The 16,053-nt window shown below is 44.6% G+C and overlaps 2 protein-coding genes across 5 annotated transcripts in view; one reads left to right on the forward strand and one right to left on the reverse strand.

The window, feature by feature from the left end:
- Positions 1 to 1,316, forward strand: part of PPEF1 (protein phosphatase with EF-hand domain 1) — a 42,948-nt gene extending 41,632 nt beyond the window's left edge. For all 3 annotated transcript variants that reach the window (XM_052794161.1, XM_052794163.1, XM_052794162.1), the window contains one exon: positions 327 to 1,316. In XM_052794161.1, the coding sequence (XP_052650121.1) occupies positions 327 to 520 (194 nt within the window). In that variant the 3' untranslated portion in view covers positions 521 to 1,316. The remainder of the gene's footprint in view (positions 1 to 326) is intronic.
- Positions 1,317 to 6,243: 4,927 nt separating this feature from the next.
- PHKA2 (phosphorylase kinase regulatory subunit alpha 2) overlaps positions 6,244 to 16,053 on the reverse strand; it is a 45,048-nt gene continuing 35,238 nt past the window's right edge. The window contains exons 26-32 of one of the 2 annotated variants that reach the window (XM_052794159.1): positions 15,871 to 15,972; positions 15,109 to 15,227; positions 12,576 to 12,623; positions 10,505 to 10,672; positions 8,870 to 8,923; positions 7,298 to 7,498; positions 6,244 to 6,776 (exon numbers count right to left, since the gene is read on the reverse strand). In XM_052794159.1, coding sequence (XP_052650119.1) covers positions 6,603 to 6,776; positions 7,298 to 7,498; positions 8,870 to 8,923; positions 10,505 to 10,672; positions 12,576 to 12,623; positions 15,109 to 15,227; positions 15,871 to 15,972 — 866 coding nt within the window. In that variant the 3' untranslated portion in view covers positions 6,244 to 6,602. The remainder of the gene's footprint in view (positions 6,777 to 7,297; positions 7,499 to 8,869; positions 8,924 to 10,504; positions 10,673 to 12,575; positions 12,624 to 15,108; positions 15,228 to 15,870; positions 15,973 to 16,053) is intronic. The other variant, XM_052794160.1, reaches the window with a different exon arrangement.

Here is a 16,053-nt window from a genome sequence, read left to right on the forward strand (position 1 = left end):
CAAGCTGTAACCATATAAGGGGTGGTGCACAGAGCCTAACTTGAGAAAAACTTCTCATATATCCCATCTCCAGTACTGGCTTCACTCTTTTTGGGGCTTTTTCTCCCTTCCACTCTCGCTCAGTATTTACTGCTTTCTCAATTCTGCTGTTGAAAGCATTAGATCATCACCTGAAGTAAAAATGCGCTTCAGTCATGAAATCACAAAACTCACCCAAGCCATGGTAGGCAGGTAACTTTCTTGCAGTGAAGGAGCATGCATGTGTGTGTATATGCAGGAACAGGAAACAGCACTGGAAAAAGCAACCTGCTGTCTGTTTCCTTTAGGTCTGATTTCTCTTGAGGAGTTTGGCCAGACATGGAAACTCTTCGCTTCTCACCTGGGCGTTGATGTGTACGATGAATCCCTTGACAAGTTAGTCCTCAGCATAGACTACAACAAAGATGGCCACATTGACTTCAATGAATTTTTAGAGGCCTTTCACGTGGTTCATAGACTAGAGAAGAAGGCAAACTCATGAAAAGGCAGAACTTGCAGGCTGTCTTGGAAGCTCACCTTCCTGTCATTAGTCATAAGCAGTCTGGGAAACCAATTTCCAGACTCACAATAAATGGGCTGCTCGATACTGTAAGCATTGCGATCACTGTGTAAGCCTTTATTTAGTCCCTTCTGGATGGCATATAACCTGCTAGTAAAGAGCCAGAAGAGATGAAAACCCACTCCTTGTAGTATTACTGTTTGTCACTGCCACATCAGTACTTTACAATTTATCCTCCCCCTTGGTGGCATCTCCCCCATCCATCTAATCTGTGAACACTGCCAAGGCTGCACCTACAACCCCACAGGAAGAGAAACTTTGGAATGTTCCTTTCAGCAGGCCCTAGTGACAGCTGAGAAGTAGTGCTGATGGTGGCAAGGAACATATCAGACCCTCCCTGGCAATACAACAGGCATGACAGGCCTGCTGTGGACTATCCAATCCAGGAGAGGAAAATAGGGAAGAAGAACCATCTAGTAAAGAAAGAGAGGTAGTTCTGCATTTAATCTTCCTCTTCACATGATGCAGTGGAAATAAAACATTCCAGGTCACTGTCCTCCTCAAAGTTTACAGACACAACTTAAAGGATCTTAGTTGAAAGGCATTTATGCTTGCATTAGATTTCCTCTTGCCATTGCTTACTTTTCCCTACATCTGTTGGGGCTTGGAGCTAAGAAAGTAATAACTAACTCATCACCTTAATGAAGGCTAATTCCATAGCATGTTAATGTAACATATGATAGATCACAAAATAAAGCTTTAGCTTTCACAGTAATGTCTTTTTGCCTGTATTTTGGTATCCTATACCTATGAGAGTACAACACACCTTTCCTGGAGATGAACTGGATTTCTTTAAATCAAAGAGATGAGTAAGAACACAGAAGTAAATAGATTTTGATACTACTGAACCTAACTATTCTTGCATATAGTTAAGCATAAATTCTTTAGCAAGTAAACAGAAATTCTGAAATTGAGGTTTTGGAACACCATGCCCCTGGCCTCCTCCCAGCTGCAAGCCAACATTCCCATTCCTGCAAGTACCACCCCATCTGCTCCTGTGGGGGAGAGCAGGGAGCTCTGGACCTAATTCTCTTGCATGTTACACTCTGAAAGCAACACACTGCTGCAAAGTGAAGTGCAGACAGGTCAGGAGCTTTTTGAGACAGTACTACCTCATTCAGCCTTAGTAAATACAATGGGCATAAAGTGCTTTTTGGGTACAAAAACGCTTGCAGCCTAGCCTGTCTTCAAATTTTAGTAAGAAAAGATAAACTAAGTAAAGTAACTAGGTTTTATTTAATAATGGTGTTGAAAGCAGAAAAAAAAAGCATCCTTCCCAGTTTATCATGACAGAATGTAACAGCAGCCCAAGCTTATGGTACTGCTGTCTGTCTGAAATCTTATTTTCTATGATTAAATACAAAACACTTTTCCAGAAGTATTTTGTAGCTTGACACATGAATGAATATGCACACACTTAGCTCTAGTGCCTAGGAGAGGGGGGGGAAGAAAAATCTTTAACAGTACAAACAAAATTTACAGTAAAATATTAATGGCATTGGTAATATTGAATGTGTATTTTTAGCATGGATTTATTCTGATCTATGCACTGTGAGGCTCAGTCCCACCTTATTCCAGTGACAAAAAGGCTCCACCGAAGAAGGACAAACACCACTGCGTGTGGTGGTATCTCGCTTCCCACCGCTCGTTTCCTTGCTGTGGGTGTGAAGCGATGAGGTGGAAGGGGACAGCACAGCCCTTTGGAGTCCTCGCTAGGGTGTGCGACAAGACGGGGGAGCTTGGGAACATGGCTGACAGCCTCCAGCTTAGGCATCCTCCTCCAATGACATGCTCCTGAAGCTACCCAAACATGACCTAGAAGGACACTCACCTTAAGGGATCACTTCATGAGAGGGGATGTAAAGGTAAGGCCGTGGCGCCGTGCTTCATGCGGCAGGCAGCGAGATGAGGCTTTCGGGGACGCAGTACTGAAGTATGAGATGAGCCGAGTCATCGAGCTGAAGAAGAAAAAGCCTGCCCTGTCAGCTGCTAGCAGCACACAAGAACCCCCTAACAGAAGGAGGGGGTGGCAGGAGGAGTAACTGTGAAACATCTAATGGCAGGAATAAAAGCCACTCCAGACAAAAACTGGGAGTGGGAGAGAGCCCGGCTACTTGTACTTAAAACCAAACCGTTCGAGCTGAAGCTCTTCTTCCATAACCCCCCACCCCCAATCTTTTTTTCTTAATCCCACAATGTTATGCAGCAGCTACTTAACATTACAGCTGTGAGCAGTCCTTTGAGCAGGGACCACATCAGTCTGCAGCTGAGTGCCCAAACTCTTGCCCTACAGTACAGAAGCCACAGCTGGAGGCATCACTCTTTCTCCAACTGTCCGGGCAGCTCTGCCCCTGCCTCCGGACTGTGCCAGAAAGTGCCCAGTGTTGGACCCGGACCTACCCAGGCTCCCACTTCACTCAAGCCCCTGGCTGCCGTCGGAGGGGTGACCCAGTCCCGCAGAGCCCCGTGCCCCAGGGGTGCAGCCCAGGTGTTTCACTACCCACCACAGAATGCGACTGCCCCTTTTTAGGACTCCTAAGGCCTGCGCTGCTCCCCTTCGCCTCGCAGGAACAAGTGGGGCTCTTTCCCTGAGGAAGGAGACTACAATTAGCAGGAGAGAAGCCAGACAAACTTTGTACCCCAACCATCAGGTTTTCACATTTACCTGCAGGAACAGCAGCCGGGGGAGATCGATGCTGCTTTTGATCTGCCTAGTTTGACAAACTCATGTCCTTTGCACAGCTGCAGGGAGAAGGCAACAGCCATGAGGCAGCAAGGAGGGAGGGCGCTGGCCCGGAGGAGCTGGGTTGGGGCCAGCATGCTCCACATGCTCTGAGCTGGACACAGCTCATTCTTCTGGCCAGCCCCCCACCAGCCCCGTTTCTGGTTGCAGGCATGCCTGGCTGCTCCCCAGAGCTGTGTAGGTGCTTCTGTCCCCACCACGGCAAACTGCTTAGGGCAGCAGTGCCCATGAGACTGGAAAGCCCAGATCTCAGGTGGGTCTATTTTAATTCATTAATGCCCTTGTGTCTGAGGCACAGATGTGTCTGTCTGCTTTGCCTTCTTTCCATAAATGAGTTTCCAGGGACTTGAAGTCAGCCCTGTCATCCTCTGCTGGCTCCCCTGGGAAGCCTGACAGGCAAGTCCAGCCTCTGCCAATTAGCTCAGCCCCATACAAGCTGCAAAGAAGTCATCACGTATTTTCACCAGGAGCACACCCTCACCACCGCCAGCACTAGCTCTGCTTTGCACACAGACAGAGGCGGATCCTCAGCAAAGCAGGGCATCTATATAAAACCTTAGCTGCTTAATTAGGTTTGCACTAAAATGTGACTCTCCAGTTGGAGCAGTTCTTCAGTCTGAGTAGTAATGCAGCAGCAAGTTGCAGCTCTGCCCAGCCTGGGGGCAACACAAGTTTCCCTTCCATTGCCCTTGTGTTTCAGAATCCCAACCCTCACCACCAGCTACCTCAACTCTTCAAACTGCCACATAAATGCTTTCCAAGTGCCTGCACTCCATGTGATAACTGATCATGATGATCATAAACATACCAAAACCTAGGTCATACTATGAATTCCAAATTAAAGATACCAATGATACTCCCATTACAAAAAAAAAAGTGTCAAGGGTTGTCCAGGTATGTTTGGCCATAGGCTCGATTGTTTTAGACTTCAATGCAGCTGCATGTAAAACCAACCACACCACCCTTCTTGTTTCTGAAAACAAGATCACACTGTAGGTAAAAAAAAAAAAAAAAATAAATAAAGAGCCTGAAGGAAAAATCATCTTGCATCTCTCACAATCCAGGATTCAACAAGAAAAGCAAAGATAACTGCTACTACTGACTTCATATGATACTGGATAGAACAAGAAACCATCGCACAGGCTCTCGTGTGCTCACACTCTGCACTGTCACATCTGTCAGCTTAAACTAAGCAAAGAATTTTGCTTTCATTTACTGGGTAACAAGCTAAATGATCTCTCACAATACATACAAAAAGGAAAAAAACAAACCCCTATAATGAAGGCAAACCCCTACAAAACAGGCACCACGCCAATAAGTAACTTCCACATCCAAGTGCTAATTGTACCTGAACCATACCTTTTTACTAGCCCCTCAACAGGCCCACAGTTTTCATGGTGGTTAATACAGTACGTGCCTCTCTCAGAGCATCCAGCCCAAGGGTCCCCAGACTCTCCTGGTGTCTGCAAAAACATGAAATCACCTCCTACAGCCTCCCACACCTTTGCTCTCTTGAGCCAGTGTCCAGATGTTGTTACAGCAGCAGCGACTCTGTGGAGGGACAGCAGGAGGGGTGGCACGGCCATCAGGAGCTTAGCCTCCCCAGAATCATGGGTGTTGGCGACTGGCAAGCAAGACAGGGGTTTACTTCCCTCCTTACATCAAGCTATTTCAGGTATCTGTATAAAACTGGAACCAAAAACCTTGTTCTCAAAAGCACCACATACTATTACTACAAAAAAAACAAAACAAGTTTTCAAATCCTGTAAAAACAGCATAGTTATGAAGAAGCGGAGGGGGGTCTCACAGAAACATCAATCAGGCTTATTTGCACAGAAAATACTTACTTCTTACAGGCCATGTCTGCTCTTTTCCCCTCTACCTGGCAAGACATAATTGCTCTGATCCCCTCTGCTCGCAGGGCAGCAGTGCCGGCACACCCCCACGCTGCTGAGGGACCCTGTGGCCACGGAGAGGGTAAAGCTACAGCCACTTTGATAAGCTGCCAGCCAGATGCGTGCTGGCTGTTGGCAAAACCAGCAGCACCAGCGCAAAGAAAACCACAGCTGACACCTGGGGTAAAGCAGGGTTTTCCCTTCCAGAGATAGCCTACCTCTATTTTCAGTTTAAATGGCTACCCAGCCATTTCCCTGCAGGACACACCTATTCTCCTTCCAGCAGCTGGGAGCAGCTACAGAAACTGGTTTCCAGTGGAAAGATTCAAGGTGCAGGCACTAAGCTGGGAGCTGTCTGAAGGGAGACTTCCAGGCAGCCCATTCCTAACTACATGTGACAAATGTGACTTCAAATAAAAAAAAAAAAAAAAAGAAAAGAAAAAAAAAGAAAAAAGGAAAAGGAAAAAAAAAAAATTAAAGAAAAACATCAAAGCCTTCCATAAACTCACACGGTGCTGGAAGGGTGACAATTACACAGTACTTAACTCTGAGGCTATTTGCAAGGGAAAGGATCGGAAGACTTGGAAAGGGTGCTCCGGTGGAAGAGGTTGATCTTGCTCCATTCAGAGGAAAGGATTACAGGCATAAAACTGTCTATCACCCTAAGGAAGCTGGAGTCTTGAGATTTTGCCTCAAAAGCCCTGGGGAGGCAGGGAAGGAAGCTATTTTGTTCAGATTAAAGACAGATGCAGCTTCCTGAGAGAGGCTATCCTCTCAAATTAGTGGATATTGTATGACATTTGTCTCTAGTGGCATTAGCCCTGCACTGACTAGGTGCGAATGAGATGAGAATCAGGATAAACATGTATGAGAAATATCACCTGGTTATTGCAAGTTATTCCTATTCCTCTAATTTACATTTCCCTGGATGTCTCACACTGTGCATTAGTGATTCACAATGATGTACGTTTACACACAGCAGGAGAAAAATTAATGAATTCCATCACTTCCCTTATTTGGGAGACTTTATGTCTGAGATACAGCTCCCTTGTTTTATTATGCCTTTTGATCTCCAGAGAGTAATCTGTTTTCCCCTTGGCAGAACTGTATAATTCTTGCTAATTTAATATGAATTACATTTACACACTTTGCGCAGAATAAGCCTCATTATTTGTTATTGCTCACACAGTCTTAAAACCAAGCCAAATTCCACCTACCTGCGCCCCACATGCACATAGCATGATGACTACTGTAAAATGCTGAGGTAGTGCACGGCACACATACATGCAGCAACTAAACAAGAGGTTCGTGACAGGGAAATCAGGAGAAAGAGCTTCTGAGCCTTCCTTCCCGCATGAGGCATCGCTTATTGCATCGCACAGCCTGTGCTAGGCAGGAAATCATGTAAATAAATAATTATGGCTTTTGTTAGGTACGTCATGGTGCCATAGGCCCCACTTGGAGCACTGTCATAAAAAAAGTGGCAAATTCCTGTGGCTACGTCTTTCTCCAAGATACTACCAGTAGCTCCGAATGATTTCTGAAAAGACACAAAGAAAGAAATAGGGAAAGTTAGGTGTGCATGCTTATTTATTGGAAAAACCCCGCCACATTATGCTTTTGCATTTGTGCTGAATACTGAAGCCAATTCTCCTTTCCCTCATGAAAGCCTTAATCAGGATTATCATAGGACCCACATGACTTAGTTGGATCAGTGTAAGTAAATGAGGAACATATGACTTCACAGATTTTTGTCCTTTGAGGCGGGGGGGTGGGATTACTCAAATATTGGTAATTCTAATGCCTTGGTAAAGCAAAACTTCACTTCAGTCTACCCACTTACTTCAGAGCTTGTTAGCCACTACAATTTTATTCCCTTTAGATCTCCAGCAATTCTTAAATTAGTTTTCCAAATATATTTCCAGAAGATACTTAAGTGATTTGGTCTGTCTTTGTAGGGGAAAGAATAAGGGTAAGATCAAGATCATCACACATATTAAAAAAGGAGCAGGGCACAATTTTCAAGTGTGGAAGCTTCCCACCACTGCCCTTTGAACTCACCAGCTCCTGCAGAAACAGGTCATTGGCCATGTGCACGATTCGATCCACGTGGATGATGCCCCCGATGCTGTTCACCTCGATGTCAGAGAGGAATGTGAGAACGAGAATAGCTTCCACCAAGAGCTGCCTGTACTCAGGCTGGGGTACGTGGTTCAGCACCGACTCCACATGCACAGCAAACTTGATTTCGCACGGGGTCATCTGGCATGTTTGAGTGGAAATGGAGACAAAAACTGACACATCCAAAAGACTAGTTCCCCACATCCTGCAAGCACTTAAACATATGCTCCTCTCTGCACGTGGGGGTAGACTGACTGAAGTGAACAAAATGCTTGTGCGGCTTTAGCACTTACAGAAACTTTCTGTGTCGCTAGGCCCTGATCCTGCAAACAGTTACGCAACTTCCAGAAGACTGCTCCAGCCCTGCAACCCATCACACACACATTTTGGTTACCTACGGGACTGCTGATGCTTAGCTGACAAATTAACTCTTTGCTTCTCATGCTGCGGTCTCACACACTCTGCCTTGTAAGTATCTTTCTGGCATCGCAGGTTAGTTGCAAAGCCAAAATTACTGTCAAGTTTTAAAAATAACCACCTGCTTAGAGTGAATGCTTTTCCACACAGGAGATATAGCTATCTTGTTTGTAGAGCAGCCTAATTTGCACTGGCATAGTTCTGTGGATGTTATGTGAAAGGCTGCTTCCTTGGGAGGTTTGCGCTTACTTCGTTTGAGTCCTTTTAACAGCAAAATTAGACACTGTCTAGGTCTGACATGCTAGAAATATAAGCCTGTTTATCTACACAATAGGAATAAATAAAGCTTTCCATTCTGAAAAAAAAAAAAAGGTTTAAATTTGGCAGAAGATTCCAGCTCCTCTCTTCAGCTGTTGCCACCATCCCTCAGGAGAGAAGGAAGCCAGAGACAAATCTAAGGGCACCAGACAGGAAAACAGTCTCAGGCACATAAGCAACTCTCTTGTGCTGATGGATTACTGTTCATGAGAGTTTGTTTTATAAATGTGAATTCAAAACTTGCCAGAGCGCCTAAAGACAGAGTGGCAATCCAGCTAAGGAAAAAAAATTTAAGGAAAAGTTATGGATTTAAAGAGTCAAAGCTTTGGTTAGAAACAATCATCCTTAATTGGTATTTACTTTTGAGACTGTGATGCCAAAATACACTGGCTGCTGTTGCAGCATACTAAAAAAAATAAGTAGCAACCAACACGTCTGCTTTATTCCAACAAGGCTGTACTTTCTTCTCACCCTGCCCGAAGGACTGCCATCAACCACCCTCTATCAAGCGCTGCTCCGTGGGCACGTGGGGTCAGTGAAGGCGTGCAGAGGGCGAGCTCGGCAAAGGGGAAAACCTGCCACAAACCCGCGCCCAGGCCTGCCTGGCAGGAACTCATCCGCACAGCCCCGGGGAAGCTGGCGGAGGTGCTGGGGGAAGGTCCAGATCTTCTACCCTTCTTAAAACCAAGGATCTGCAACAGCAGCCCCGCTGCATCGTACAGTGTCAAACCAAACATTCAGTCATGGGGCTAGAAAATTGTTGGGATTTTACTGTACCTCTCTGGTGGTTGAAGAAGGAAGGACATACCCATCAATGGACAGACCATGGCACTGAAACAACAACATTTTGACAATAAACAGAAATTACAATTCTTGCAAGTAAATCTGAGGGTTCACTGTTCTAAGCCAATATGTAACAACTTTCAGTTAAAAAAAACCAAACGAACACAACCCCCCCCCCCCCCAAACAAAACCAACAAAACCTGTTGAAAATATTACTTCACCTTTGCTGAAGAAGTTATTATATAACCTGGCAAATGTTAGAAATAGCCTGACATGACATGTAGAGAGCGCGCTGTGTTTCAGTCCAGCTACGGAAGGTGAGGAAAGTACTTAGAAAGCCACTACAGCAAGAGGCACACAAAGGAGGAAAACAAATCAATGAGCACATTCTGTGGGAAAGGATGTAGAAATAACAGATAATGCAAAAGTACAACAGACCACAGACCTTTATTTTTCATTTTTGCTAAAACAACATTTAGTTAAGTGTTTCAGATCCAGGGCATGGCAACTCAAGGATGTCAACATGTTGCGGTGCTTGGACATGGGCCACCAGCAGTGGGGGAGAGGTAGTGTTACAAATACCAAGTGGTATACAAGAAAAGAGTGACAAAACCTAAATGGTAAGAAGGGAGGCTAAGGAATGACACATCTAGGTACCTGAGGTACAAAAATGCACCAAGAAGAAGAGAGAGATTTTACAAGTAGTCCAAGAGAGTTTAAGAATGAAATATTGAAGACAACTTAAATAAGCACAATTGATTTTAACTGCCAGAAAAACCATTCAAATACTCTCAGCTATTACGTTAGGTCAGGACAGAAGTGACACTCACTCTACTGAAATCCCATTAGTAAATAGCCACAAGGTCACTTATGACTCGTCTTGGCTGACATCAACACTAACAGCTTCAGTGTAAGTGATTTTAGAAGGACAACCAAAATCAACCTAAGCTGGTGATGCACATTTTTCCCAACTGTGTAGGCACGAACAACTCAGTGCTGCAAGGTGCTGAATGCTGGCTTTCATCCAGCAAAGCAGAAGAACAGGTGCATAATCACTTTGAAATGAGTAAAAATTCATAATTCCCCTCTCCTCCTTCCTGGAGAGCTGCTTCAACACATTTCCATACCCCTGATCTCCAAGGTGCTAGCAAGGACTTACTTTTCACTTAAAAACAGACCAAAAAAATGTTAAGAATGCCATAAAGCTCAGAAGAGCCAGCATTTGAAGACATTTTGGAAGAGTCAGTGCAGTTTCCCACTTCATTCCTCACAGCCCTTCTGAACTGGAGTACATGAACTGCCCTGCCTCACAGTGCCCCGCAGCAGCACTGACCACAACCTGCATTAGGCCATGGGCGATACAGAATGGACAGTGATGGAACAGAGTTGTTCAGCCGAAATTCAGCGCCGATGGTTTCAGAGAAATACACTTTCAAACAAACACGTGAACTTGTATTAATGGAGCCCTTTTATGTTCACGAGACACGCTCCTACTAATGACTCTAGTTTCCACCAGTCTTCCAGATGAAGACAACTTCAACTCCCAGTGACACACCACCACTGGACCACCACCTCCCCAAGTTACCGTACAGCTTTCTTGCTTCCTGCCCTCCAGAGCCGTCAACTTACCTTCTGAAGGATTTTCCACACTTTCTCATAGAAGCCAACAGGAACTCTGTTAATAGCACCATCAAGCCTCCTTCTGCGCAGCCACTGCCCTTTTCGGTCACCCCAGCTGGTGTCTCCACTGGAGCCAGTCGGAGAAGTACTAGTGGGAGACGATGGAGTACTGCCCTTCTGTAAGAAACATTAAAGCCTTGGTTAGTTGCTTTCTACCACCCCAAGCGCTACTCCTGGTGAATACATCGTTCTGTTACAATGCTACCTCAGAACCAGCGGAAAAATACAGGCCATGATGTCATACAAGATGATGGAGCAGGATTGATCCCTTTCTCTCCACCTTCACTTCTCCAGTACAATCATTTCTCAACAAAACAGGCAAGCAGTTCAACAGGGCGTAACCAAGTAAACTTCACCGCTCAGTTCAACACAAGGCTTGACTATTTTAACAAGCATGAGTTGGCTGTGAGGCCAGTGTCACTGGTGTGCAAGATGGTGGGATTTGCAGGTAGGTCTGGGCTCAGCGTCGTAAGAGAGCCAAATGGCCCATGACTCCAGCAAGAGAGGTCCTCCATGCAAAAAGCTCCATTAAAGTAAGTAGATTAAAAATTGACTTCACGTGGTCATGTAATCATCGTGCCTGCCTCTCTGTAAGTATCAGTCGTCTTTCCTTTATTGTCACTACTGCTCTATTATTTTATTCTACCAGACCTGGAGGCTAAATTAGGCAGCAAATAATCTTCAAATTTGTGGCACTACCACCAAATTCTCATTTCCATTTCCATGCATGCAGCCTGCCTACTGTTTGCACTCCCAGAGATCATGTGCTGTTCTGTTTTCTTGTTCCTTTTTGCACACCTATTACATTCAACCCAGAAAGGACTACACTGACAGCCCCATCTCAAATCCCATCATCTCTGAATAAGAAACCGCCTGAGCAAATACTGGGGAAGGAGGAAAATAAGACCAAAACTTGTACATTTGCAAAGGGTAGGCTCACTGATTCTACATAACCGAGCTCTGCAAAAAGACCAGCAAACGAAAACAGTCCATTTCCACTCCTACTGGTATCAGTGAGGCATAGGTGGTGTTCCCTTGATGTTTTGATGCTTGCTATTCCTTTCCACTGCACGCTGACCAAGACAGACAGAACTTCCTCCGTCCTGCTGAGCAGAGCTAGGGGATGCAGGAGGTCAGCAGGAAGGTCAGTGCCAAAGTAGAGAAATCCATCTGCATACGATAATTAATCTGGCTACTCAGGTGGTTCAGAGAAGCAAAGATCTCATTGAATAATTCTGTGCACTTGACTCAAACCCACAATTGAGGCCTGCCTTTCTGCACTGGTATGTGGGAGGAGGGAGGCAACAGCAAACTGGCAGTTGTCAGGCCAGGCCACAGGGCTCGTGGTGCTCTGCAGTTGTGTATTTAGGACACCTGGGAGGTGTGCCATCCCAGCAAGCCTGCAGATGTGCAAAACCATGAATCACAACCGCCAGTTCAAAGTGCATGTGTAGCTGCAAACTTTCCATGTCTTCATGACAGATTTGGAGCCTCAGACTTACTTTAAATTGTTGAGGTTTCTGCTGGTAAAATATTTAAACAATTATCTTCCTCCTTAACAGCAAGAGCTTAAGGAGAGCTACAGTTCTCTGCCTTGAAAGAAGGTGACTGCTTGAGGAGAGACCCATGACCATAAAGTCCCTGTCTCAGCAACCTGAAGCTATTCTGAGTTCATGACTATCCAGGGACTGCCAGCGTTTATCGATGCTACATTATTTTTAAATACTGATGACACCTGAAACATAATCCACCATCATGTAGCTAAATCTGCTATAGTGCTTTATCTACAACTACTTAAGCTTCAGAAGAACTAAGTGGATCTAAATGCAAGACTCAGCTTCTATTAAAAGATTACTAATCAGAATTGGTTGCCAATGAAGATGAGTAAGACAAAGAGGTAGGGTTTGAAACAAGTTTTTACGCAGAAGTCACAGGAGGTGTCTAGAGCTAAGACCCGCATGCGCACACACACACACACACAGGGTGAAGAGCAGGTGCAGGGCTGCAGACGGTGTTTTACCATGAAAGTGAACATGCTGCTGGACATGGAGTGGCCCTCATGAAAGAACTACAAAAGAAAAACAGACACCAACACGTCAGACAGACAGCCATGACAGAACAGGGTGCAAACACAGTTAAGTAACTTGTCCATGCAACGGCGAGAAACATGGAATAAGCTCAGGTACTCAGGGGAAAACTGCAACAGCCCCTGGCCTCTTGCAGTGCTGCACTTCAGCTGACCTGGGGGCAGCTGCTGCCAATTCCCAGGGTCAGCACAAGGCAGACCCCACCATGCCAGGAGCCTGTTTGGCAGCCACAAGCTGCTCACGCCATCCACTAAGCTCCAAGCATCGCCAACACAAACCGCCACAGTTTAAAATGCATGCAAAAGCTTCCCCGTGACTCAGGGCTGCGAAAAGCCCCAAGCTCCCCACTTCCATTCCCCATTCGTTGCAACGTCAGCAGCTTCTCTTTGCACAAGGTGGTCATCTTGCTGCAAAGTCTGTGGGCTACCAACTGGGTGGGCAGTGCTAAACAAACAGCTGCAAGGCAAATTTTTTGCTGAAATGTGGGTGGAGCACCTCAGACTTACAGCACTTTTCTCTAACTGTCCACCCCAAGCCACGCCTCCTAATTAAGTGTTCATGGTTCAGACCAGGCAAAGGCTTGATGTTCAGACTCAAGAAACGACATCAGCAAATGAGCGCTGCAGTTGCTCAACAGCTGAACACTGGTGCAAAGAGATGTTAGTACAAATACTTGAAATGTTCCTTGTAACACAAAGTTGATCCCTGCCCCAAATGACATTGAATTAGTATCTAGTGAATTGTTCAGAGAATGCAGTGAGATGCGGCAGGAAGCAGCATGAATGGCAAGGTGGAGGGAACAAAAATAAAACCAGCCAAGTCCTCCTCTGTGCAAAATACCCAGTTTCCATCTAATGCAAAAGCAACACAGGAAATACATTTCCAACCTCAACAAAGGTCCAAGTGTTTCAGCTCAGGCCCACCTCTGTACTTAAAATAACGCTGCCACCTAGTGCCTAGTCCCTCTCCCTTCCTGGAAGGGTCCTGAAGCCAGCTGAACCCCAAAGTCGCGTCAGGGCAGTGGAAAGCAGCTAGCAGCACCTTCAGAGCCACAGCCGCACCACGAGGCTCGGCCAGGACGATGCTTTGGCAGTGGCATGGCTCAAACACAGCAAGCAGGTCTCGTGAGACGGACACCGCGCGTTTCGCAGGTGCCTTTGCTTCCCTGCCTGATCATGTCCTATGAAGAATCATTAACTGATCCTTACTGTCACCTTCAAATGCTCCACGTCAAGACCACGCAGAAACGCCACTCCTTTCTGAAGGCTTACTGAGCAAATCTGTCTCACACAATCAAAGGAAAACTTCAAATGCTTCCTTAGAAACTTACAGAAATGGCCTCAGATTAAATGAAACACATTTGCTTGTTAAGAAGGTCTTTAAAAAACAGGTTTCTAATATAGAATCATAACATGGTTTGCGTTGGAAGGGACCTTTAAAGATCATCTAGTCTGTGCCATGGGCAGGGACACCTTCCACTAGACTGGGTTGCTCAAAGCCCCATCCAACATGGCCTTGAACACTGCCAGGGAAGGGGCATCCACAACTTCTTTGGGTAACTTGTTCCAGTGGCTCACCATCCACATTGTAAAAAATTTCTTCCTCATGTCTAACCTAAACCCACCCTCTTTCAGTTGAAAACCATTGCCCCTTGTCCTGTCACTACAGGCCTTGGTAAAAAGCACCTCTACATCTTTCTTGTAAGACCCTTTATATATTGAAAGGCTCCAATAAGGTCTCCCTGGAGCCTTCTCTTCTCCAGGCTGAATAACCCAGCCTGAAAAATATAGAACCATCCTTATAAATGTATTTTATTTGACTACTACCTTCCTATTTATCTAGAGCAAAAGAAAATTACTAATCATGACACAAAATAGAGAAACCAAAACCATAACAAAACCATCAGTCACATTCATTCAGAATATATTGGTTGTTTTCTGTGATATCTCTCCACATACCCAGTTACTGTGTAATTTAAAGTACTTTGAACTTACATACATACATATATATATATTCATATTCTAGCAGCAATCATCCTCCATTCCTGAAGAAACAAAACAGGAAGAAAACAAACCAAGATTTCTTTTCCAAGTGTACCTTTTCCAAAAGGCATGTGGACCACTTCAGCAATTTGGGCAGAGTACAAGAATGAACAGTTTGCATGAAAGCTTCACTTTGTACATCTGACTTCTCCTTAGCTAAAGATGATAAAAGAGCTGTTTTAAAGTTGATGCCATGAACGCATTAGAGTTTGTTCCAAGTTCTTCTATATTCAGCATGTGAAACAAGAATAAAAAAGGAAACACATTTTTGGAGGAAACATTCCCCTTCCTACCTTCTATTTAGTGACCAGCTTTAAATCAAAGGATCTTTGGAAACTTCTGTCATTTACCAAGAATAAAACCTAACATACCACAGTTCCAGAACAGCTGGATTTTCTGATGAGCATTGACAGAAAACCCTCACCTGCTTCATCTCACTCTTCAATTTAGTAATACCACTTCTTTCGGTTTTCGTTGCTCCAGAATGCCCCATTTCATGAATAGAAATCGCAGGGCTAGATGAAGAGGAATCTACAGGTCGCACTAAAGGAAGCAAATGAACATTTTTTAAATTCTAGGGGTAGAAAAACAGGCAAAATTGTATCTAGAAGTTGAAGATAGACACATATCCTCTCAGAATTGTACAATGCTCTTGGTGACAGCATCCTTTCAAATCACATCAATAGTTCAAGCCTGACTGCATCAAGTAAGGGGCCTAGATCCGTACTTGGATATCGGGGCCTGATTTTCCAACACACTGAGCAATCATAGCTTTAAAAGAGGTCAGAGTTGCCACGAGTCTGTGAGGGCCTAAGAATAAACACAGGAGACAGCTGACGTGCCAGTTGGGAATATCTGGGCATCACAGACATGCTCCTTGAAGGCAGGTTAGATATGACCTTTTTATGATTTTCATTCTGGTCACATAAACTTTCTTCATTTTAAAAGTTTGCCTTCATATCACTGAAAACTTGATACAATCTTATTTCAACGCAGGACAGCTTCCATTATATTTGTTTTGTTTATTCCACAGCAGACATACACGTGTACTGGCCACCCATGATTAATACATCACCTATAACTCTATTTTACATGCTGAGAGAGTAGATTCTTACTTACAAGACAATCTAACTTTGTATTTGTAATTCTCACTTAACATATAGAAGTACCCAAGTGGACAACTTACAGCTTCTTTCCACTCCAAACTCTTTTCCACTGAGAATATGGTGTAGGAGATTTTTCATATCAAAGGGGCTTAGATTCATCAAACTCTCCGAAGCTTCTTCACCTAGTTAAAAAAAAAAAAAGAAAAAAAAAAGAAAAAAAAAAAGACAAACATCACTATAGGTGGCTTTATAGCTTTATTCCT

The sequence above is a fragment of the Harpia harpyja genome, chromosome 8 (assembly GCF_026419915.1).
Source record: "Harpia harpyja isolate bHarHar1 chromosome 8, bHarHar1 primary haplotype, whole genome shotgun sequence".
NCBI lineage: Eukaryota > Metazoa > Chordata > Aves > Accipitriformes > Accipitridae > Harpia > Harpia harpyja.